General features: G+C 38.6%; 1 protein-coding gene across 6 annotated transcripts in view; it reads left to right on the top strand.

Moving 5' to 3' along the window:
- The window catches only part of adgrb1a (adhesion G protein-coupled receptor B1a), a 227,193-nt gene that overhangs the window by 145,266 nt on the left and 55,877 nt on the right, over positions 1-26,050 (top strand). For all 6 annotated transcript variants that reach the window (XM_028470093.1, XM_028470091.1, XM_028470094.1 and 3 more), the window contains exon 18: positions 8,851-8,977. In XM_028470093.1, the coding sequence (XP_028325894.1) occupies positions 8,851-8,977 (127 nt within the window). The remainder of the gene's footprint in view (positions 1-8,850; positions 8,978-26,050) is intronic.

Genomic DNA, 26,050 nt, shown 5'->3' with positions numbered 1-26,050 from the left:
AACTCAAATCACCAGCATAACCAGGCTCAGATGTGGCAGCCATCTGCTTTGACTGGTTGGGGTTAGTGGACAGAAAGAGGAGAGCAAGAGATGGAACATCAGAGTGTCCCAGACTAGTTGAGCCACGAACCACTGATTAGGAACTGCCAACTTCAGCGTCAAGACACCTGAAACAAAAAAGAGAGAGAAGGGTGAGGAGAAAGCACATACTGCAGAAAAACATGATACAGTATTGGCAGGTCTGCCTGCATGGAAACACCTGGTGCTAAACTATGTGAGTGGAATGAGTATGGTGTGGTGTGGACATCAGTGTAGGCAGTGTGTTGGGTAAAGTAGGCCTATGGGAGAAGAAAGCAAAGCAAAAAGTGGTTTGTGATCTGAGAGAAGACCACGTCGTGGTCTCTTGGATCAAGAGCCAGTCATTGGGGCTGCGCGATATGCCTGAAAAATGTATTACGATATGTGTTTCATATGAGTGGATATCGATAATTATTGATTTGTACTTTTTTAACCTATTCAAAATAAGGACCAGAAGAAAAAAGGACAAATTTAAATGTTTTTATTTGAAATGCAATCTTTAACATTTAAAAAGAGGTCAACAAAACTATGAAAAAACCTCAATTTAAAAAATGAACTGTTAAATGTACGAAATAGACTTTAAATAAATGCTTAATTTATTAAGCATTTATACACACTTGCTCTGGTCGGAGTGTGCGCTGCTGGGAACGTCAGCTCTGCACGTAGCGCCATATTCTGTCTCGTAAACTCCTTTCCTCTCTCCCTCTGTGCTCCGATGACCATGGATGATCTCTCATCCAAAGGAGCGCTGCTACCTTCTACATGTCACCTATTATTTTGCTATCTGGCTCACAGGCTGGGGGTATTTTGTACCCACCTCCACGGCACTGAATGAGTTAATAAGAAATAAAATGAACTTTTTTGATTTTAGCAAATGGCTGCAATAAAACAGAGTGAAAAATTTAGAGGGGTCTGAATACTTTATTACACCTACAGTGGGTACGTAATCACAATAGTTACATTACTGTCTAATGGGGCCAGCTTTGTCTTAAGAACACGTGAAATATGATTTGAAAATATTGCGTTTCACAAGTTGGGATGGATAAATAGTGGCGTTAGTATTATGCTAACATTTATGCATATCTGTCAAGTATCGGGTTTATACATATTTTGCCGCTCTTTCCCGCTGTCCCGTATTATAATGTAGTGGCCTGGGTGGCAGTTCTCTCGAGATTAGTGCCAACAGCAGGAACAAACCCGGAAACAACTAAGAAGAGAGATGGATGGATGTAAGAAGACGATCGGAAAAAAAGCAAAGAACTTGTGTAAATACCTTGTAAAATGGGACATAGAGTTTACCTTTCTAAAGAATAGCAGGGTGGGACACAGTTACGCATTCTGTAAGATTTGTAACTGATATTTTAGCGTCTCCCATGGGGGGATGGAATAGTGTAAGTCAAGATATATCAAGTTTTCTATTTTGACGATATAGAAAACTCAAATATCGCATATAGCGATATATACACTACCAGTCAAAAGTTTTAGAACACCCTATTTTTTCTAGTTATTTATTGCAATTCAAGTCGTGCAAGTCCAATGAATAGCTTGAAATGGTACAAAGGTAAGTATTGAACAGCTAGAGGTTTTAAAAAAAAAATTGGCGACTCAAAACTGAAATATAATGCACATTTCAGAATTATACAAATAGGCCTTTTTCAGAGAACACAAAGTGGGTTAACAATTTAAAGCGGTTTTGCAGCAATGAAGGTTGAATCAGCCTTGAAAGCTGGTGCTATAATTCCTACAGGTGTTCCAACTTTTCTGTCTGCATTAAAGCAGTGTTGGAACGCACTGTGGTACCAGACCCTCATGATCATCAGGTGAACAATATTGTTAATGGATTCCATGATCTCTTTTTCAGCTCAAATTGCTTATTTGTTCTATGCTTTCATTTCAGAGTGCAATGACACAAACTCAATAATTATCAGTAAAAAAAATGGAAAAAGTGTGGTGTTCTAAAAATGTTGTAGTAATATATATATATATATAGCTTATTTTGCATCAAAATATTTGTTTTAGGAGTCACTGTTTTGACTTCTCAGAACAGCATATAAGGAACAGTTAGATGGATTCCCGAGTGCGTCTGAACCCAGACCTCCCCCTAAACAAGCCACACTATAGAACTCACTCACACATGCTGTCCTTTACAGGTGAGAAAGCCAAAAGTGACACATATTGTGCAGCTGTTTATTAATAAATGAGCCTGTTTAGCATTTTGCATCAGCAAATTTACTCAAGAATTAGAATTGTCTTTCTGGTCAGACTTCATTTAAAATCCAATTATCAAGATTTATATCTTATATTGTCATTTTAAGAAAAGTTTTGGTCTATATCATCCAGCCGTAGTTAGAATGTTCACAGCATTTCAATGTCAACAAAGGTAAATCCGTGTATCATTCGTTTTTCCTTATGTAACAAAATCATGAAAAACAAAAAAAAAACACTCATTATTTGATATTTGTTTACAAAACCAAAATGAAAAAACAAAAAACGCCTTGTTTTTCAAATCCAAGCTCTTTTACTTCGGTACAGAAAATGAAAAACGGAAAATAAACATCTTTATTAATTTTCTCCATTACCGATTTGCCAAAGTACGTGACCCGGAAGTGTACTCTCATCCGACGCTAGCGGCTATGCTAACGGCAGTTCGGCATGACAAGATCGCTGCTTCCAGCTGTGCATCCAAAACGTGTCCTTTTTGCTTTAGCTGGTGTTGGGTACAGAACCTCCTCACGAACATTTAGGAGGATTTTGAGACTCCTAAGTGTTGCAGAGCTAAAGATATCACAGAATGTGTAACGCTTCACTTCCGGGTCGTACTTTGGCAAATCGGTATTTGAGAAAACAAATAAAGGTGTTCGTTTTCAGTTTTCCATTTTCTGTACCGAAGCAAAAGAGCTTGAATTTGAAAAACAAGGCGTTTTCCGTTTTTTTCATTTTGGTTTTGGAAACAAATATCAAATAATGAGTGTTTTTTTTGTTTTTCATGTTTTTGTTACATAATGAAAACCGAATAATACACAGATTAAGGTAGGCCTACCAGATTCTAATCACCTAATTGTATTCAGTAAAGGGTCTATTCTCCCGTCTGGACTTAAGCACTTTTTTGCGCGCCTGCAGATACACACTTTTCTCCTATGCGTATTCTCTGGTCCAGGCTCCTGACACGCCCACCGTGCGTAAGTAGAGCAAAACCCCGTAGTCTGTGAATGAAGGCGGGCTGAATGAAAGGAGGTTGTTATTTTTTTGGGCTCTCTAGAAATCATGGAACATGGAGTTTTCCCAGCGAAATGTCATTGAAATTTGTGAAAATGATAAAGTACACTTCATTGATAAACAATGTAACCGGTTGATTTGATCAGATCATTACAGTGTGAGGAACGGCCTCATTCTTCTGTCCGAGTCAGTTAAAATTTTTCTCCCTGATCATCATCGCTGTAAAGTGTGACTGAGTTAGATGCGCTGAAGATATGATAGAATAATCCGGCCGCAGAGCGTCCTGCTTTAATACAGAGGGATGTTTTCAGTGAAACAGAACTATTGGCTTCCATAATACGCAGTTTTAAAATATAAATTATTTCAGAATCAGAATCAACTTTATTGACCAAGAGTGTATGAATACACACGAGGAATTTGTTTTGGTGAACTGTGCTCTCTCAGATAGTGTAACATTAAATAATAACAATCAAGTAGAATAAAGAAAAATAAATAAAAAAAAGAAGTATAAACATTAATATAAGAGTAGTTAGACTAATATGTGCAAACTAAATAAAAATAACAAGATAATAATAATAGTAATAATAATAATAACGAAATGAAATAAAATACAATAATAATAATAAGATAATAGTGCAGTAGTGCATTGATGAGTTGTGCAGGTGAACATTTAAATGAAAATATTATGTCCATGAACATTTCACAGTGACAGGTTGATCCAGGGTTGTTATGTTTAGTTCCAGGTTATTTCACAGTCACAGAAACAGGTCTGACACTCTGACTGTTTAGTGTTGATCAGAGTGACAGCCTGGGGCAAGAAACTGTTTTTATGGCGGGTAGTTTTGGCGTACAGTGATCTGTAGCGTCTGCCGGAGGGGAGGAGTTTAAACAGGTTGTGTGCAGGGTGTGAGGGGTCTGCAGTGATGCTACCTGCCCGTTTCCTGACCCTGGACAGGTATAAGTCTTGGATGGAGGGCAGATCAACACCAATGATCTTTTATGCAGTCCTGATTATCCTTTGTAGTCTGTGTCTGTCTAGTTTGGTTGTAGATCCAAACCAGACGGTGATGGAGGTGCACAGAACAGACTGAATGATGGAGGTGTAGAACATGATCAGCAGCTCCTGGGGAAGGTTGAACTTCCTCAGCTGACGCAGGAAGTACATCCTCTGCTGTGCCTTTTTCCTGGTTGTGTCTATGTGGGAGGTCCACTTCAGGTCCTGTGAGACTGTGGATCCCAGGAACCTGAAGGAGTCCACGGTAGCCACTTTGCTATTCAGAATGGTAAGGGGGGTGAGTGGGGGGGGATTTCTCCTGAAGTCCACTGTCATCTCCACAGTCTTGAGCGGGTTCAGTTCCAGATGGTTCTGACTGCACCAGAGAGCCAGCTGTTCCACCTCCCGTCTGAAGGCAGACTCGTCCCCATCCCTGATGAGACCGATGACGGTGGTGTCGTCTGCAAACTTCAGGAGTTTCACAGAGGGGTCCCCTGAGGTGCAGTCATTGGTGTAGAGACAGTCAAAGCAGTCCTGTGACTCCTGCTTTGACTCCTCTGTCCTCCTCTTTACAGTCCTTACTACAGGTTTAGCAGATTTAAACTTATGCCTGTAGGTCGGGATGAGGTGAATCAGACAGTGATCAGAGAGCCCCAAAGCTGCACGGGGAACAGAATGATATGAATCCTTTATTGCAGTGTAGCAGTGGTCCAGTGTGTTAGCACCCCTGGTGGGGCACTTTATATGTTGTCTGTATTTAGGGAGTTTGTGGGTTAGATTTGCTCTGTTAAAATCCCCGAAAGCTCTTTTACGCGGTCCGCTCTGAGGAGCTGAAAGTCCGGTAGATGTAAAGAGCTGTCCGGGATGAATTCACTGAGCCAGGTTTCAGTAAAACACAGTGCGGCGGATCTGCAAAAGTCCGAGTTTCTGGTGTTTAGGAGCAGCAGTTCATCCATTTTATTTGCCAGAAAGTGGACATTCGCCAGGTGAATGGATGGAAGCGCAGTGCGTAATCCCCGCTACCTCAGTTTGACGAGCGCGCCTGCTCGTTTACCCCGTCTGCGTCTGCGGCGTCTCCTGCAAATTCCATAGAGAACTGCTGCTCCTCCGGTGAGAATCTCCGCATAACTTTCTGGTTCAGTGAGAACCGGTGAAAAAAGATCAGCAGAGGACTGTCCTACGTTTAATAGTTCTTCTCTGGTGAAAGAGACCAGAGAAGGGGAGCAAGAAACTACAAAAAAGAAGAAAAACATAACAACTACGAGAGAGCGCAGTACCTAGGCAACCATCCGCGGCGCCATCTTGGTATCAAAGCAACCTGAGCTGAGCCTCATTGAATTTGGGTAGGAACATTTTGTGGTTCATCCTCATCTGCATATGACAGCTTGTTTCACTCTGTAGTGGATCAAACTGTGACTTTATGTTGGACATAGTATGAAAATAGTTGAATTACTGTGACCAACGTAGACAGAAATCTGCGTCTTTCAGAGTTTTAATTAATCGTGCAGCAGCAGCTGAATGATCACAGCCGCTGCTGCCTGACGCACGAGTCCGTGTGGCTTCAAATGTAACTAAGTCCATATTTCTAGTGCAATATGTTTCACCTTATCGGGGTACAGCACTTATTCCAGGGTTAGAAGGGCATAAGAGGAAAAGGACTTAAGCACACCGGAGAATGCGCGTGAAGCCAGATTTGTGCCGCTCCACCTACAGTGCGTAACTGGGATGAAGGTGCGCAGAGACTGACTTAAGTACAGGGGGAGAATAGCACACAGCCAAAAACAGCGCCGCTGCACGGCTTTTTGGACTTAAGCGCATGGGAGAATAGTGCCCTAAGTGATTGACAAGTGGGTATTTTAGATTTCTTGTACACCTATCTTAAGATATAAGGGATACTGGTGCTTAGTTAGAATGGTGGGACGGCTCGTAGTGGGCGCCATAAAATTTCCCATATTTTTTCTGTGTGAGTGGCGGGAGGGGGAGCGGCGGCAGCGTGTACTGACCGCGATATTTGCTTGGGTCATCTTTTGAGGTGGTGAAACAAAAAACTACTAATGTACACAGCTACTTTGAAGCGGCTCAAGCTGTTTATCTGCCTACATCCCCCAGAATGCCTTGCAGTTCTGGGTCTGGGGGTTGTTTCCGGGTTTTTTTCTATTGATATGGACTAAATCTCTATCGCAATATATATTGTTATTGTTTTATCGTCCAGGCCTAAGTCATTGCATGTTCTCCACCAAACACTCAAAATCTAAGTGGCAGGACTGAAGCTTTTAATGGGAGAATGTAGTACAGCAAAAGCAAAAGTCCAGATGCAGCCTCCGCAAAGTTGACCTTGAGACAATCAATTGCACAAAATGAAGTGTGTGAGATGCATGCAGGCAGCAGCAGTCATAGTATATATATATGTAGAGAGAGAGAGAGAGAGGATTATGTGTGCAGTCAGAGGACAAGATAGGAATCAGCTGAAAACAGAAGGACTAAATGTGCTGCCTCTACAATCTCTGCTGTGAAAACTTTTTTCCTTCTCATGACCTGCATCATCAAACTACGTCTGAATTCAGTTCATTCAAAGCAATCAGATGGCAGTGGATTTGGATGAATGGATTTGGACTCCCCTGTCTGTTGCTGTTTGTTGTTCATCCATTATAGTCAGCTAGTTGTTTTCATCAATTTGATTTATTTGTCTAATTTCTCTGTGCACTCAAGCAAAGAAATGGAAGGCTGCCCTCAGAAGCTCTGTCAGATGCACTTTTATGTTTAATTGCTTGTGTTGTCAAACTTATAGAAGCTGCTTTGAACCAAGCAAGAAAAAAGATGAATAAAAATGTTTTGAAATGTGTTCATTCTTCTTTGCTCTTAATGCAGTACATTGGTAGGGTTCTGCTGGTGCCTCCCAGTTCACCTCAGGGTGAAGGTGGGGTCCACTCAGGACAGAACACCAATGCCAAAAACAGACACTTCTGCTATAATAAGCAGATTAAAGACTTCAGTTAACCTATATATGTGTTAACTTTGGGAGAACACTACAGAAGCATCCTGCAGGCATGAGAAGAACACGTATACTCCACACAGACAGGTCTAAGCACTTTCCCATAGTGAATCAAACCCAACACCCAAGGTCTTCCTGCAGTAACGCACAAGTGCTAAGATCTACACGAGAGGTGGCCCCTTCAAAGTAAAAGCACAAAATGACACAAAAGGACAACAAAAGTATACAAAATTACTAAAAAAAAAATAGACAAGATGACAAAAAAATTAACCTGAAAAATAAATAAATTAACTAGAAAAATACTCAAAAATTATTCAAAAATGTATAAATTACAACAAAATTGCAATAAAATGACTCAAAAACACAATCTGACAACAATACTATACACATTGACTCAAACACACAAGATAACTCCAAAAATCAACACATAAATATACAAACGCTACTACAAAAATGTGAAATGACAAACTGACAGAAAATATACAAAATGACAACACGGAAAAGCACAGAAACTTTGTTGTTTTCTGTGTTATTTCTATGATCTCAGTCTGAGTTTTATTCTAATGATAAAAAGATGAAAAGTTCATAGGGTCACTCATCCCAGCGGATGGAAAAACCATGACAAAAGTGAGTCCGCACACCAGATATAGCTCCAAAAGACAGGTTTAATGAAAAGTCAGTAGTTTAGTCAGCGTACGGTTAACTGTAAAATATCCTTTTTCTGTCTATTTATTTTAATGCCATCAAACTGATATGCAAAGCCTTTTGCCATCAGGCTGTTAAACCTGGACAGGAGTCTCATGAACTGATCGATTTGTAATATTTCTATTCATATTGTTTCCCGCTGTGGACGCTGAACTACATGATGGTTAAAAACTGATGTGGAAAGGAGCATCTCTGTGACTGTCAATGTACTGACTTTTATTGTTATTGTTGGCAAAAACTGAATTATCCTTTGGGTTAAAGTTATTTAAGTCTAGAAGTTTATTTAAATCACATTTTGTTCCTGAAATCCATCCTGAATCCACTAATTTGCTGTAATCAGAATAATCCTGATTTTGGATCAAAGTTATCCCAATCCTACTCAAATGTTTTCAACAACACAAACTGAAGGTTTGTTCCAGATTAAAACCATAATTTGATTACATAATCATTTTAATTTTTTTTTACATTTTATTTTTTATTTATTTAAATGAGCCATTTTTAAGAATTGATCCAATCTTATCCACAATCTGATCAGAATAGCTTTAAACAACTGGGCCTGCTCATAATGGTTCACCATTAACAGTAAGAGTGATAATAAAAAAAGCATAGGAACGTGGAAGTGTTGATATGAGGTGAGATGATGATGCTGATGTGTATATTTGTGAGGCTGTAATAGTTGTGTTGATGACAGTAGCAGTGGTGGTGCTGATGCTGCACAGGAAGCAGTAGTAGCAGTAGCAGTAGGTCGCTGCACCGCCATATCACCGCCCTGTGCTGCTGCTGGATTTATCTGCTTCCTCTTTATTCACCACACCGCTCTGCCCTTTCTCTCTCTCTTTCCCTGTCTATGCGTGTGTGTGTGCAGCTCCTCTCTGCTCGGATCCTGGTCTACCAGGGGCTGCAGAGCCGTGCTGCTCGACTCTCTCAGAACCAAATGCGTGTGTGAGAGACTGTCCACCTTCGCCATCTTAGCCAGGCTGAACCCCGACACGGTAAGTCCGACACAGCCTCCACTCGGCGGCTTCTTAGCGTGAAAGGTGTGTGAGACACTTAGTGTGTGGTGGGTGTATCAGCTGTTTGTCCCCAAAGGACGACATTATCATTAACCCCCCCCCTCCCCCCCCAGTGCAGCATGGCGGCAGAGCGCCGTCAGAGGACACATGGACACGAGCTGTTAGCATCACCTGCATTGATTGTTTCAACGGCCATTACGTTAACATTAGCATCTTTAGCATTTAGCGCCGTCACAGGCGTCTCCATAGTAACCGTGAGCTGTAAAGCTGGTGCTGAGTGACAACACGATGATGAAATGAAACACCAACTGGCATGGCGCGTGCGTGCACTTGCTTTCCACTGCAGAGTCCCCAGTGCCACGTGCCTCCTCCCACTGGGTTTAAAATCACCGTCAGTGGTTCGCTTGGTTAATGTTGCCCTGGTAACAAGGTGGACACTGCTCCACGTGCCCTCGCCTCACCTGCTGCGTGACAAATATTAGCTTCAGTTTTGGCGTGAGTTAGTGAAGAGCAGAGGTGTAAAGAGTATTCTACTCAAGTAGAAGTACTGGTACTTGATGGAAATTGTACACAAGTCCAAGTAAGTCATAAATACAATACTCAAACAAGTAAAAAGTAGCTTCATTAAATTAGGGGTGGGTACCTCTGGGTACCTCACCATAGGTGATTCAATGCTCATGATAATGATTATCTCACGATATATATATATTGATATATTGGTCAGAAATCAATCTACAATAATCTATGATATAACAAAAAAAAAGATTAAGTGGAAAAAAATAAATTTTTTATTTTACATCTCTGAAAGACAATAGATTGAAAAAGTGTCCTCTGAACAGTAACACTATTTTAGTGCAACATTTCTGTAAATAAGTGTCAACATACCAATGTAAACAAATAAATAACTCCAATAGTGCTTTCTGTAAACAAAAAATAGGGTCTTTCTTACCAGTGACACCATTATAGTGCAATATATTGGTTCCTTCAACAAACAGCAACAACATTTCTGTGAAGACCTACCTGCACATTTTAGTGAAAAAGCAAGAAAGGTTTTAAAAAAGCGGGAGCATATCGATAATCGATCGTGCAGAAAAATATTGCGATACATTGCCGTATCGCGATATCGTCACACTCCTACATTAAATAGTACTCAAAGCAAAAGTTACTTTCACCCCCTATATTTATTTATTGGTAATAACTCTTGTTGTGTTTCCCTTGCATACAGTAAACATCTCATGTATTAACTAAAAAAGCAAGATATGAAATTTTGCACAATTTTAACTTAAATTATTTTCCACAAAGGCATCTGTATGAAATATTTATTTATTTTTTTTAAAATAAAATAGCACCATTGACTTTAAAGGTGCAGTCTGCAACTCTCAAAAGTGATGTTTTGTCATATTTGCTAAAGCTGTCACTATGTAAGGACAGCTTTACATGAAACTAGTACTTTGTGTGAAAAAAACAGGCTCAGTGAGTCCCTCCTGCTGCCTTTGGCAGATTGCCAGAATGCAATGCGACCGAGCAAAAAGGACCAATCAGAGCCAGGATTGTGTTTGACGGACTGTCTGACAGCTGTTGCTCACAGGCCCCGCCCCTTTCCCGGGCTAAAGCGCCGTCTTTTTTACAGTATATGGTCTGGAGGAGTAGAAGATGGAATTGGTGATTTTTCTGCTTGAAATGTAATTACTGCTGCTTGATTTACATTATGTTTGATTTGTAATTATTAGTTTGTTGAAAGAAATAGTTAGCTCTGTACCTTTGCTGAGAGCGAGAAAGGGAGATGTGTAAAGAATATTCTCAGCAAATCAAAGAAATGTTTCTGGCAAGAAAATCTCAGGTGCTTTCAAAAAGTATTTGTATAAAATGTTGGTATTTGATGTTTTTGGCAGAAAGTGAGGTTTAAAACAGCCATTTTACATGTACCTTCAGTTCTAGTCCTAAGAGGAGATTACTTTTTGGTTTCTGTCACTTTTTTTGCAGCGGCTGACTGTGCGTTTTACATCTAGGCCTTCAGTGGTGTGCGTTCTAATTTATTTTTCACTTATTGACGTCATAATGTTGTCACAGAGGGAGTCCTAATGTACAATTAAAGCTAAATAAATGTCATTCCTACACACACACACACGCACACCATAATTATATGAAGGAGCAAAGCTCGACTGTTTCCTCAAAACTCCTTCAGTTTCTAGACGAGTCCAGTACGTGATCTGTCCTCTTGTCCACAGTGAAAATGTGAAAAGATATTGTAGATCCACTTTGGTTCCTCCATAGTTTCCTCAATTATGTTTCATCCAGAAAAATATAAAACCTGTGAATTGCCCCTTTTCTCCATACAAAAACATTTATACACTTTGTGATGTTTTTACTATTGAAGGTGTATTTTTAGCTCAATGTAGAACAAACTTTTGTAATAACTATCTTTGAGCGTTATTTAACGTAATTAACGCTGGAAGCAGAATATACAAAATTAAATTTAATCCCTGTGGAAGGTTTTAATCTGCCTCTTCTAAGTGTCTCATAAATACCAGTTTAACCCATTGGTCTGTCCCAGTAAGAAGACGCATGCCATCTGTAGTTGTGTTTCAATTACAGTTTTTTGCAAAATAAAAGCAATATTTTTACATTTAGAAAATGTATAAATGCGCTTTGAACGTGTTTTCATTAGGGACGTAAGGATTAATTGTAAGGCAGTTAAAAATCGATTCATAGGTACCAAGGTTCACATCGATGCTGTGAAAATTGAATCGCAGTACTTTTTTTAACCAGCAGAAATGTTGGCGGCGAGCGGAGTCTGCTAATACTTTCTTTCTGGCCGCCTTCAACTCTTAAACATATTCATAAATGATTCCTTACCCCTTTAGCACCGAAAGAATATCTGTAATATTACATGAATATCTGTAAAAGTCACGTTTTTCTATTAGCTCTGCCTGCTAGCATGGCATTTCTTCTTCACTGCACAGAATATCTGCATGGCAACCGACCACTGGGTTACCAGCGCCCTCTGCTGGTCCAAACATATATCTGATGTAAATACAGTAAAATGACTTTTTTTTTTTTTTAAGTCCAATTGTTAAGGCACAAAATACATTTTCAGTTGCACTTTCAAAAATAACTATTATGCAGTTTTGTATTGTTTACTGTAGAACCAGAACTTAAATAATAAGCTTCTTCATTTGTATTATTCCTTTATTTATTTCATTCAAGATTTATTTTTAATTAAATTGCATTGTTTTAAATAGTTTCTCAAGGGATTCTTTTGACAATGAAAAACAGCATTTTCCCAAAAAAAATAAAGGAATATTTTTCATTCATTTATATACAGTCCCATTTTGTAAAATAAATCGTGAGAGAATCGAATCGTATCGGGAGTTACATCCCTAGTTTTCATTGAAGGTTGTTTTGGAGCCTCGTAACTCTTATGTAGGGCCCTATAAAATCTGTTTTACTTTTTTCCAAATTCCATTTTATTTTTTTCCAAATTCTGTTTTTTTTTAGAAATATTTATCATTTTTTAAAGAAAATATTAGTTTTTAACTCCTGTGAGGAGCAGGTTGTCTTGCTACCACTGCAGCACCTCTTCCTCCCTCCCTCAGCACCTCGTCCTCACGGGGTCCTGCCTACAGATCTTGCTGGTCTTTGAAGATCCTCTCCCTCCGGTGTATCCCGTGCACCACGTCTTCCAGCAGTGCCAGATGAGCCACTGTGCGTCTTTACGCATTAGACTGTGTTCCTTTTTATAACAGCTACAGGTGTTGCAGCCAATTGATCGGCAGTTTTGCGCAATGATCATGTGATTTTGATTACAATTATTATTATTATCATTAATATAAAACTTTATTTGTAGGCACGCACACGTCACTCACTCCCTGGGGCGTCAGTTTAATTTTTTCCTCCTCCGTTTTTGTAAATGCATCCTTCAAATAATGTGTTGTGAAAATGTTCAATGTGTTCACAGAGCTGTCTTTAATTTCATTCTTCTCCTGTTGGCGTTGGAGTTTCCCGTTTCTCATGATTTTGTGCGTACGGCAGGGTCAGAGCTGTCGTGGAGGTGCGCACATTACCTCGCTAGGTTTTTTTTTTATAAATCCCAAACTTTGCTTATTGGTGGCGTACGCTTTCTTTTGTACGTACGCAGCGTTTATAAATGTGGCCCCAGGTACACCACAGGATGTGTAATCGCAGAAAAAGTGTTTCCTTTGTACTTTTGCGATACATTTCAATATCAAAACATGAAAGCGTGAAAACGCTTTAGTGATATTTTAGTAGGGATGTGAATCTTTGGGTGTCTCAAAATTTGATTCGATTCCGATTCTTAGGGTCACAAATCGATTCAAAATGGATTCTTGTTTTAACCGATTCTCAAAAATTGATACAATGCATAGTGTATTCAGGCAAATTATGCCATCAAAACAATACAGTTTGTATAAGATAATTTTAAATAAACTGATTCCAATGATGTAATCACGTAAAGGCAAAATTAGGACACAAGGTAACATTTATTCATGCTAAACAATTAAAAACTTAATTAATGTACAAGAAATAACTTGCATAAATAGAATTGCCTAAATGAAAGCTTAGGTCAGCTGTCCTTTTCTTCCAAAGTAAGTCTCAACTCTCAGTGACTACAAGAATAAGTTCAAGGTAGACAAAAGTGGATTGGAGTGGGCCAGGGGGGGGAGGTGGGTGCCGTGGCCCCCTCGTGTCTGCTGGGTTGGGCCCCTCAGCCTCTGGGGCTGTCGGCTGAGTCAATGTAGAAGTATTATTATTATTATTGTTATTATTATTTTGTTAGTATTATACATTTTTCCTCTCTTCATCCCATCTGGGTGTATGTTGTTAGGTTATCACATTGTTGTTTGTTCCTGTCTTTTTTCTTGTAAGTTTTTTTTTTTCAAATTGATTTTTTAAATTCATGAATCGATTCAGAATTGTGGATGATTAGAATCCCGATTCTTATGTGAATTGTTTTTTTCCCCCACCCCTATATTTTAGTGTTTATTCAAAATTGAGGTGTTTCCATTGCTAGGTTTTTTTGCACTTTTTAGAGTTTGCACATTTCCAAGTGTAATGGAAAGGCAGCTATGACAGGAGAGCCTGAGTTAGTACTAAGGCGTAATATATATGTGTAACACCAAATACAACAGAATCATCTTCAAATACAAAACAATCATCTTAAAACAGCTGACATGATGTGTTTTAAGATGAGTGTTCTTACAAAATGTCAGAAAGTCTTTTACCAACCTAAACCTATGTGTTGAGAAAAAAGTTATTCCGTAGTTCACTTTACTATGCCCTTAGTAAACCTCCGTCTGTTTTTATTACAGGCATGGGATTATGAGCTGGTAGCTGTCTGTCACTCTCTCTGAATATACTTTTCTAAACATTGGGATGATCCAGTAAACCAGCTGATGTGAAGCTAACCTCCTAAGACGATAGTCACTGTTTCTTAATCAAATATTTAGTTTGAGGTTATAGGAAGGTCAGTGGTTACCTTTGCTAGAGCTGTTTGTGCTGCCAGGGGATCCTGACTCAACACTTCCATTGGACTATTCCTCAATAGACACTCACATTATTGATTTTATATATATATATTATATAAACTATTTATTATAAGAATGCTGGTTAAAGATTCTTAGCTGGGGTGGTGTGTAGCTCAGTGGGTTGAGCGCCCGCCCCATGTACGGAGGCTGTAGTTCCTCACCTGCAGCCGGTCCAGGTTCGATTCCCGGCCTGGGACCCTTTGCTGCATGTCATTTCCTGCTCTCTCTGATCCCCTTACTGTCAAGCAACTGTCATATAAAGGCCACTAGAGCCCAAAAAATCCTTTAAAAAAAAAAAAAAAAAAAAAAGATTCTTAGCCAAGTCAGAGTCTTTTTAAGTAAATATTGGATAACTGTGGCCCCAAAAAGAAATCAATTAGACCAGTTACTGTATAATTAGGGTTGCAGCTATCGATTCTTTTTGGAATCGATTAATCGAGCACTTTATCGATCGATTAATCGGATATATATACCGTATTTTTCGGACTATAAGGCGCACCTGATTATAAAAATATGGTATATATATATATATATATATATATTTTTTTTTTTGCGTTTTTTAGCAACCAAAACAAATAATGCATAACGAAAATTTTGTGGCTGTAAAATGACCAAGAATTTGGCTTTTATTTCTCAAAAAAACAGGTATTTATTCCAACTCCAACATTTGGCTCCAAAACTAAGCCCATTTATTGCAGTTTAACCATTTACTGTTTATAAGTGGCAGTGCCAACAATTAAATAACAATACAGTTAAGTCAACTTACTGTAAAACTATGAATACAAACTGGAACTTATAGTAAAGGCCATTTGGAATATAAAATAAAATATCAAGCCACACAGGTACACATGTATACAATTTATAAAATGTAAATAAAACAATTATAAATGTTTTATTCGTTTAGCAGGGTCGACCAGGGCTCTACAGTAATCTTCAAAGGTCACTTATGTGGCCCCTGTATCAATTGGCCACATTAGATGGCATGTTAACCAATGAACTCACACCAAAGCAAAGTATCCAAGAATGATCATGTTTTCATAAAGAAGTTTGGTATTTTTAGGTAAAGCATACAGGTTGGATAGTTAAGACATTTAGCTAGAAACTGATAGAAATGCAGTGAATCTTATCACCAAGCCTGTAAACTCTCCAGCCACGAATACACTACCAATAATTTGGAAAAAAAGCTGACTTTAAATATTTATCTACATATTTTAACACCAGATCGACTAAATGGCCATTGTCATAAGCAATTATTCACCCCATCTTAGCGCATGTGCAAAAAAAGAAAGAAAAACAAGAAGTTAGAAATAAACTCAAATTAATTAAATGAATAAATTGAAATATACATACATTAAAGGAACATAGGGCAGGATCTAGAAATCAGACTCCATAGTGACACCCAGAGCCGACTTTAGGTAATTTGGTGCCCTAGGCAAATATATTTTAAACATTTTAATAATGCACTAAAAAACAATATAACACCTACAGGTATAGTAAAATGTGCTGAAAGAACAACAACAACAATGGTGCAAAATCCAAATGAAATGCAAAACAGTGCAATCAAAAGATAAGATAAAATATAAAAGTTTCAGTGCAAGGAAATTTCTACTTACCTGTTTGGTTTTACTAGTCAGTAACACAAATATTAAAACCAAAGAACACAATGTGCAAACAGCACAATAGAATTATATAGAACTAGAATTAAAATGAAATATCTCTATTAAAGCAAGGAACGTCTGTTTGTGTGGAGACGAATATCTCCTCGATGCGGTTTCTGGTCGAGCTGAAACTTTTTTAACAGCTTTCACATACCCCGAGGGTGTGCATCTGTTATTTTGGACTTATTTGGTGTTGCAAGTTCTTCACTTTCAAAATAAAATTAAAATGGATGTGGAATAGCCTGTACCAGAGATAAAACCTATTCAGCTCTTGACCACAGTTTGAGGGAGCGCTAGCGCACCAACCTGTTCATTTACAACCTCTGACAATCAGTAGAAGAAAACCCTCCTCCAAGAGAGAGCACCCTAATCTAATGTGCACCTTACGTAAACAAAGAAAAGCAAAACAAAAGGATGTGGGGAAGCCTGTGAGGCTGTTACATTGCGCGTTTCATTGGCGCCACAGGCAGAATATGAGAAGAATCTGCTGAGGGGCCCATTTGGTGTAAAACTCACCTGTTTTCTGTGTCTCTTCTTCATGGTGTTATGTTGAATGTACATGACATGTTTGTGTGTAATTAATTTTCCCACTGGGTTTTTTGAGTTTTTCCTTGCCGAAGGATGGCCTAAGGACAGGGGATGCTCCGGTACATTTATTATCCATTTGCTTAAGTCCAGCAAACATTGATGCAAACTTTATTTATCAATGTATTATGGACATGTCCCATAGAATTAAACCAGGGAAATCACATTTTTATTTTTTATTATTTTTATTTATTCATTTATTTGATAGGGACAAGTGTGAACAATCAACATGTACCACACTGCAACAACAATGTACCCCTTTATAACACTACAGAGTATGTACACCTCTTTGTACATCCAACCTTCAAACACACTCATTTGACCATAATTGACAACTCTACTTAAGCTCCCATTATATGAATACATACAGTACTTCTAACGGGCACTAGTAGTTCAAATTACGCAGTGCGTTCGTTGACTGATGAGCCAGGTGTGCTGCTGTAAAGAAGACACTAAAAAAGTCCTGTCTTTGATTAACAGGTTTTGATTAGCACATTTGCGAAAACGAAACTGAGAAAACCAAGGCTCAAAACCTAAACAAATGATTATGCCGTTTATTAATATTGTTGCATTTATGGGTATGAATGTTACTAACCATTACGCATTACAATTGCATAAATTAATTTATTAATGGTTAAAAAAAATAAAAAAATATTTATTTGGCACTAAATATCTTTAACTTTACCCATTCATGTATACATTAAATAATAAGGTACAGGTCTATAATTGACTGGGCTGTTGAAAGAAAATCAAATTAAATCTGTCGTAATGAAATGCAAAGGATCTCTTCGAAATCTGTGAGATCTGACAGACACTGTAGCTATCCCATTGGTCTGTGATTGTGAGTGTGAATGAGCTGATATTGTGAAGCGCTTTGGGACCACCTTTGTGGTTAAAACACTATATAAATCAAGTCCATTTACTCTAAAGCTGAATTCATGCTGCTGATGTGCATGCAGGAGTTTTTGGAGCCATGCGTCATGCGTAGAAACATAAATGGCACTTGAGAGTGTAACTTTTATTGTTTTCTCCTTCTGTCTCAACCTACAGCCTCTCCATGGACAAGTTAGCACATTTACAGACATGCGTACACTGACTGCCATGTTTGGTTGCATCATCACGTCATCCTGTTTCGATGGGAAAAGTGTTTCAGTCAAAAATTGAAAATCTTCATCTCTGGCGGACAAAGTACTTAAAGAAGTGCGTCGTCTTCTTTGGTTTTATTGTACATGAGTTGTGATGACATGCTACATTTATAGAGCGAGGATGAACATCTATTTGTTGCGGGCTGCCACAAATAAATGAATATGTGGGAAACACTGACATAACCATAATGTAGCAGTTATGGTTGTGAGTGCTGATAGAAAATTAGGTTCAGGCCCTTTGTAATACTTCCATTAATTACAGCATGTTTAGGACCATTTGTAATCCTAAAGTCTTTGGGGACTGCCTCTGGAACTTCAATTAAAATGAGTATTGTGAGCGAGTGATTTTCAACGGATCCATTTGTCAGCTAGTTCTATTAATAAGTGAAATATTTCATCAGCCCAAAGGCAATATATTTTAAAGTATTTAGTGGTAAACTTTTATTGTACTTGCTGTGGAGTCAACTGGCTCAACTTATAAAAGCTATATGTTAAGCATATGGCTCCACGGCATGGGTAACTCTAGTATAAATACCTGCTGATAGAGAGCAAAAAGGAATGATCTTTAACAATCTGCCTTTGTTAGTTAGCTGCTGTTTCAAGCCTCTGCAACATTTTTATCCCAGAGAAATACAAGAAAAGCTACAAATTCTCCCTTTCCCTACCCGACAGTTGTTGTAATTATTTTCTGAGACAACTGTGGCAATGGTGCTAATTATTTCTCTGTAGAAGCTTGTAAATGGCTCTGCCTGTCTGTCGGCAGCTCTCCTCCAACAGCCTCAGCATGACAAACGGCTCATGTCTTCTCTTCCTGTTGCACTCCTTACTCTCTTATTCTCTGTCATTGTTGAGCTCTCCTGCTGCCCTCTGGCTTACTGCAGCTGCTTCTTCACTTTAGCTTTGGAAAAACATCATCAGATGTCAAACTGTCCCTGGGACTTGTGGTGGACAGATGTGCTGATCTCTGTGGTTTTTTACACTTCTCCTCAGGTAGTTTATTTGCTACAGCCTCTTAGGAGCTTTGTAGAAGCTACATGTACATAAACAGGCCTTGCTATTGCCTGCAAGGATTTACACCCATGGTTTGATTAAATTCTTCTTGAGAGGGTTTAGGTTCATGTTTGTTCTTGGGATGATGAGTACATCACGCCAAGTTCTTTGCACTGTAAGCAGTGGAAGTCCCCCTTTATATATAAATTACCAATACAAATTTTAATTTGAAGAAGTTAAGTAAGCAATATCTTATTTTATGCAAACGTTGGCAATTCCATCTTGAATTAATGACTAAATATAGCTGTAAGAATGGCCTAGTGGGTAGGCTCAAAAAGTAGTCCAAGGTTCCCAAAAATGCAGTCAAAGTGTAATTATTTACAGTGGTAAAAGAACAGCAGTATTTACAGTGCAGGCCTGAAGAAAAATAGAAGACATCCAACTTGCAAAAAGAGGGGAAAAAGTGAAACAAATAAAGATTGAGCTCTACACAAACTCAGTTGCAGCTCTGTACAAACTTTGTTTTACCACCTGACAGCTCTGACACAAAACACCAACCCCCACAAGGCCTACAGCCTCCTCTTATATAGTACTGAGGGGGAGGTACCAAAGCACATGATCTGAGGGGAAATCAATTAACTCATCTCAGACAAATTAAAGACCAACAATGCATTTAACATTTACCAAACAATTGTATATTAATATTAGCAATGTTAAGAGGTAAGCAAATTTTGACATATACTTGAAAAAATGGTTATTTGTATTTGCTAACAAACACCCCTCCAACTTTATTACATGTGGTACCTTCCAAGAAGCACACCACTATATAAACCAATGACAGGCTTCTATTCTGTTTGCCACTTCCTGGTTCAACAAACAAAGCACATGGCGCAATGGTGACAAACACTTTTACTACTAATGATGCATCTGTTTTTACATTAAAATCTTACAAACAGTTTAGAGGGCACAGGATAGCCCCGTGACAATAGCTTATTAATAAAAAATATCTATAGGTTTTATCTAATGCTACTGTACGACATAACATTATAGCTATCCAAATAGCTATCAGTGTTACGAGTTTTCAGTTTATCCATTTAAGGATCATTTCCATTTCTTTTTCGTTTCCTCGTCTGTCACTATTTAGACGACTTTACTGACTAATTAACCTCTTGAAATCGCACCAAACATGCTGAACATCACTAAATTGTGTCAACTACTGTAATTCATTTTATATGCTTCAGATCAAAGAAATTTTACCATTTTGTCCATTTACTCCACTCAGCCACCTTTTTTCATGAAAGAAAATACCTTGGAAATGTGTGATGTGATCTAAAAACTTGTGAGGGTTTATTCCTTGTCATATAGATATTTCCATTTCATTTTCAGCAAAATACCATCAACCAAGTTTTGCACCAAATCCCGTGCAGCTGTGTGATTAGCGTGAGATTCTGAACAAATTTAGCGAAAAATTACATATTTGTCAACTTGTGACAGTTGTCAGACATTCGGGCATCTGTGTTTTGGGGAATAATAGCTTTTAAATGCGTGATATTGGTCCATTGTGAGTTATTTTCATTTAGGAAGAAAAGGGTTAAGATTGTTTTTTTTCATAACGTGAGATCTGCTTTTTCCTGCTGCTGATTTCATTGATTAGAGAAAAAAGTCTAAGAAAGATGACAATTTATCCCTCTCATTAACCAGGGAGGAAAGTGTTTGTCTTTGCAATTATTATTTTCTCTGCATTAATTTCTTATTCACCTCCACTTCAGTCTTCTTCAGTAGGGACTCGTGGGGGAAAGATTAATCAGAAGGTTTTTAATTAACTTGACCCCTGCACACACATCAAACCTGGAAAAAGACAGGCTATAAAGTTGGTTAATTCTACCTAGCAGTCTCCCCATCTGCACTATCCTCCCAACAAATAGGACTATGGAGCTTTTTTGTGCCCCTTCTTCTCGGGGCCCTGTGACTAAATTGAGCTGAGTCAGCAAACTTGGAAAAGGTGTCTCTAATCCACACAGCCTCAATGTGTTTATTCTGGCACTAAGCCTGTGTATAAACTGGGAACTTCAATGCTAACCCTGGAAATAATGGCAACATTCACTCACTTTAAGTTGTATTGACTGGTTTTAGAGGAGCAAAGTTGCTTGTGTTTCATTAGTCATCTTGTAGTTTTGTGCATCTTATAGGTAATTGAAAGTGTATCAAGGGTCTGCAGGTGCTTACATTATTTTAACCAAGTGTGCAGTTAAACATGACTTTAGACAAAATACATCACAGTTACTGTACATGTTTCCGATAAAGATTAGTCCAGAAGGTAACAGGTGTTTAAAAAAAAGAAAACACTGGGTTTTTATTAGTTAATCCTAGTTCCCATAGGGGTTGAATTTTGCTGTAGATACTGTTTAATAATAATAATAATAATAATAATAATAATAATAATAATAATAATATCTAGCTGCAGCCAAAGGTAGGGTCAGAAATCACTGAGAAAAGAAAGAGTTCTACATTACATACACTATCGGTGAAAAATAAGCTATATATATATATATATATATATTACTACAACATTTTTAGAACACCACACTTTTTCCATTTTTTTTACTGATAATTATTGAGTTTGTGTCATTGCACTCTGAAATGAAAGCATAGAACAAATAAGCAATTTGAGTTGAAAAAGAAATCATGGCATCCATGAACAATACTGTTCACCTGATGTTCATGAGGGTCTGGTACCACAATGTGTTCCAACACTGCTTTAATGCAGACAGAGGCGGTTGGAAGTAATTAAGAAAAGTTGGAACACCTGTAGGAATTAGTAGCACCAGTTTTCAGGCTGATTCAACCTTCATTGCTGCAGAACAGCTTTAAATTGTTGACCCACTTTGTGTTCCCTGAAAAATTTGTATGATTCTGAAATGTACATAATTTTTCAGTTTTGGGTAACCAAACCTCATTTTTTTAACCTTTGGCTTTTCAGTACATACCTTTGTAGAGCCCTATAAGATCCACGTTAATGGAATCGCGGAAAAAATCGACCAATGAAACGCGGAAATGGACAAAATTGGCATGAAACGCTGTCACCTTGGGGCAAAGAACGTTTAATTATGGGGAAATGTTTGGGGGTACCGCTTATAAGGTGCAGCACCCTGCCTCCTCTTGTCCTGGCTGCATTAAACTCATCTTAAATCACCACAAACACCCTCTAAAAAGCAACACTAATCATCACTGACTCCTAAATACAGAGATTCCAGTGCCCGTTTAACTTTGCTGTGCCTGTAAAAGCTCCATCTGTTTTTGTGTAGCGCAGCAGTGCTCCATGAGAACGTGATCAGCTTTAATCATCTTCCTCTGCTCACTGTTTGAACTGTTGTCTGACGAACTAAGAATAACTCAGTCCGTGTTGTTTTTTAGTTTTTATTCCAGCCTTTTGTCCATGCCTCCTAGGTACACCTTCACAGTCAGCAAGCTACCTCAAGTACAACCGTTTCAGTGGGAATTTCCGGTTTACAAAATAAAAGTAGGTTGGAGCAACGTTATTAGAATGTTAAATTCTAACAACATCTCATCAGAGCTACAGAAGATATAATAATTTAAATTAGGTTAATTCAAACTAAGTTGATCAAAAATTCAGTAAACTATTGATCCCTGAGAGGAAATTGGGTGACATCAATGCAGTTCTCATACATCTTTGTGATATATAAATAAATAAACAATTAATTATGAGGTATTTTTTATTTATTAGTATTTAGTTTGTTTCCTCACAGGAGTTAAAAACTAACATTTGATGATGAATATTTCTAAAAAAAAAAAAAAAAAGGAATTAAAAAAATTGGGGAAAAAATAAAACAGAATTTGGAAAAAAAAAAACGGATTTTATAGGGCCCTACCTTTGTACCATTTCAAGCTATTCATCGGAATTGCATGTTCTAAAACTTTTGACCGGTAGTGTATGTATGTATATATATATTTAACCCTCTGGGGCCGACGGACGTGCCGGCGATCACATGATCGTTTTAAAGAGCCAATAGCAAAAAAGTGCAGCGTCCTTGGATCTCCGTTTCAACCCGGGTCGAAAGTGCGGATGTCAAACTACAAACCAGTCTTTAAATGATGTTGATAGGCCAAATAAAAGTGGAGTTATGAGGGAAAATGTGCGCGTTTTTTTGAGCTGCAGGCTGCTGGCTCTGTGCAGGAAGACGGCTGCAGAGCGCTTCTAAAACGAAAGTGAAAGTGCTGCGGAGCGAGACAAAACAACGTGAAACGTGGCATTATAGCTTCTTCTTCAAAATGTCCACATATAGAGGGGAATTTTGTTTTTTGTTGACAGGTAAACAGAGATGCACAAATAGAGATAGATACGTAAATCAGAGATGGAGAAAGCTAGTGAGTTGAGAGATTTTATTGATTACAACCATTATTTTTTTGTGTTTAGTTATTGTGTAGTGAGTGAGATTAGAGAAATACATGTTTTATATCTACAAAATGAGGAGGCTTATGAATGTGGATCAGGCTCACCAGCTTTTCTTTGACCTGGAAGAAGCTGAGGACATTGAGCCAGAAAGTGAGTCAGAGAGTGAGTCTGATGATGATATAGAAGATCCCAGCTTTGTTTTGGAGGAGGGAGGAGAGGAGCCTCAGAGGAGTGCTACTCGGATATCCAAGAGAGGAAGCAGCAGCTCGGAGCCACGCAGCAGGCCCACGCCACGGTCCAGATCTTCGAGGGCTCAGGCAGCTGGTTCTGAAGCCTGGAAAACAGTGAGGGATGTCGACTCTGCTCCCGCAGCGAGAAGATGTCAACCCAAGAGAACACCAGGAGTCGAGTTAGACACTAACACCACCCATAGTCCAAAGGACCGTTTTCTGTTGTTTTTTGCTACGGACACAATAAAAACAATCTGCAGCAACACCAATAAAAATGTCGCAAAAAACAAAGCTGTTGGAAAGAAATACAAATGTGCTGACATCAAATCAAATGATTTGTACAAATTCTTTGGAATCCTGCTCTAAATGTCCCAGGTGTCTCTTCCAAGTATGGAATCATATTCTGTCTGTAAACCTACCATCAAAAGTTATGCCCAGAGACAAATTCTTGTCCATTTTTTGGAACGTCCACTTGAGTGATCCTAAGGAGGATCTGGAAAATGACAGAAAAAAGTGAACACCAGATCATGACAAACTTTTTAGAATAAAGCCTCTTCATGAGGACATCCGCACTGCCTGCCAGACTTATTACCATCCAGAGAGGGAGCTGGAAGTGGATGAAAGGATGGTGGCAACAAAGGGAAAAACTGGGATGGCTCAGTATATGAAGGACAAGCCTACAAAATGAGGACTGAAACTGTTTGTTTTGGCTGATTCATCCAGTGGTTACATGGTTTGGGTTCAACCTTTATACAGGGAAGACCTGTAGTGGACATGGGCTGTCTTACGATGTGGTAATGAACCTTGTGCAGCCATTCTATCTTGGCACTGGGTACCAACAATTTCTTCACAAGTCCTAAATTGTTTTTGGAACGGAGCGTGTGGGACGTACAGGGAGAACCGAAAAGGGTGCCCCAGAGGCAGGTCATATGCTCTCACCAAAAAAAGTGAGAGAGGGAACTCTGAGGTGGATATGTGAGGGGCAGCTGGTTTTTGTAAAGTGGATGGACACGGGAAGTGTCTGTGTGCTCCACATTCCATCCTGCAGTGTCAGTTGAGACAGTACACAGAAAGTTGAAGGACAGAGATGGACATTGGGCTGTGAGAGACATTCTCTGCCCCGCACCAATAATGACGTACAACAAACACATGGGTGGGGTTGACCTATCTGACCAGATGATTCAATATTATTCAGCTCATCGAAAAACTGCCCACTGGTACAAGACTGTGTTACTGCACTTCCTTGATATTGCATCGACAAATGCTTACATCCTTCATTGTGAGCTAAGCAATGCAAAGGAAGTGCAGCCGATGTCCCACATAGACTTTATTGTGGAACTGGTGTGTCAGGAGAGCTGAACACATTCCTGTCCCCATCGTTCTCACCACGGATAGCAGCCAAAAAGCCACCAAGGGCAGGCTGAAATGTGTTAGTTGCCTGCAGAAAGAAAGAAAACAAATGAAAAGACACTCCATGGAAATGCCAGGCCTGTGATGTTCCCCTCATTTTGTGTTGGACAGAAACTGCTTTTTTGAGTGGCACCAATAATTTGTTACAAAATCGCCTTAGACATTGCTTTCATTTAACTGTAAATTGCTTCATATAACTGTTTTTTGCTTAATCTGCACATTTTGAAATATACAGTTTAGATTTGCTATACAAGCAATAAAAACAAATTGTTCGACATGTTTGTCTTTCATAGTAAATTTTTTCCCTCTCGAATTTGAGTTTTTATAGTGGTTTTAGATCTGTTGTGTTAATACAGTATGCCATATTAAATAAAATACTTCACAGTCACATTTGGGAAGTTGTCCTGAAAAAAATGATACCAAACAGGCAAGGTTTATGGAGTTCTTTATATGAAACATAAAGGTAAAGTCAAAATCAGTGAAAAAACAGCAGAAACACCTTATGCCCCAGAGGGTTAAGGAAGTGTATTTTTTAGGGATGTGCGAGAACAGTTCTATTTATACCATATCCACATTTATCTATTTAAATTAGAATTTAAATGGAATCAACAGCTAAACAATGCACACTTATCAACATTAAAAACAGAACCAAAATATGTTTCTGTTGGAACATTATTTCAAGACTGAACTACTACAACTCAACTCTTCATTATCTGACCATAAATTAGCAGAGGAAAATAACGTGATATCAGATGCGCTTTAAGCAACAAACTGTCGATGTCGATACACGTAAAACACGCAAAAATTGGCCGATTAAATCGGCCGGCCAATGAATCACTACAATGCGTGTACTGCAAGACATAATCAGTTTTCCATAACAGCACTTTAGTGCTACTGCACCCGAGTGGAAAGCATCCGCTGTATACATCGAGCCTGCCGGGTAGACCAACAGGTAGATCCAATGTTAATGTCACGTTCACAACATTTAGATCAATGATTGCTAAAGAACATACATGTAGCCGAATAATGGCTGATTAACAGAGAAAATAGTTAGTGGCCACATGGCGAGGCATTATG

The sequence above is a fragment of the Gouania willdenowi genome, chromosome 16 (genome assembly GCF_900634775.1).
Source record: "Gouania willdenowi chromosome 16, fGouWil2.1, whole genome shotgun sequence".
Lineage (NCBI taxonomy): Eukaryota > Metazoa > Chordata > Actinopteri > Blenniiformes > Gobiesocidae > Gouania > Gouania willdenowi.
Note: the sequence above shows the minus strand (reverse complement) of the source record. Positions and strands in the feature narration are given on the sequence as shown.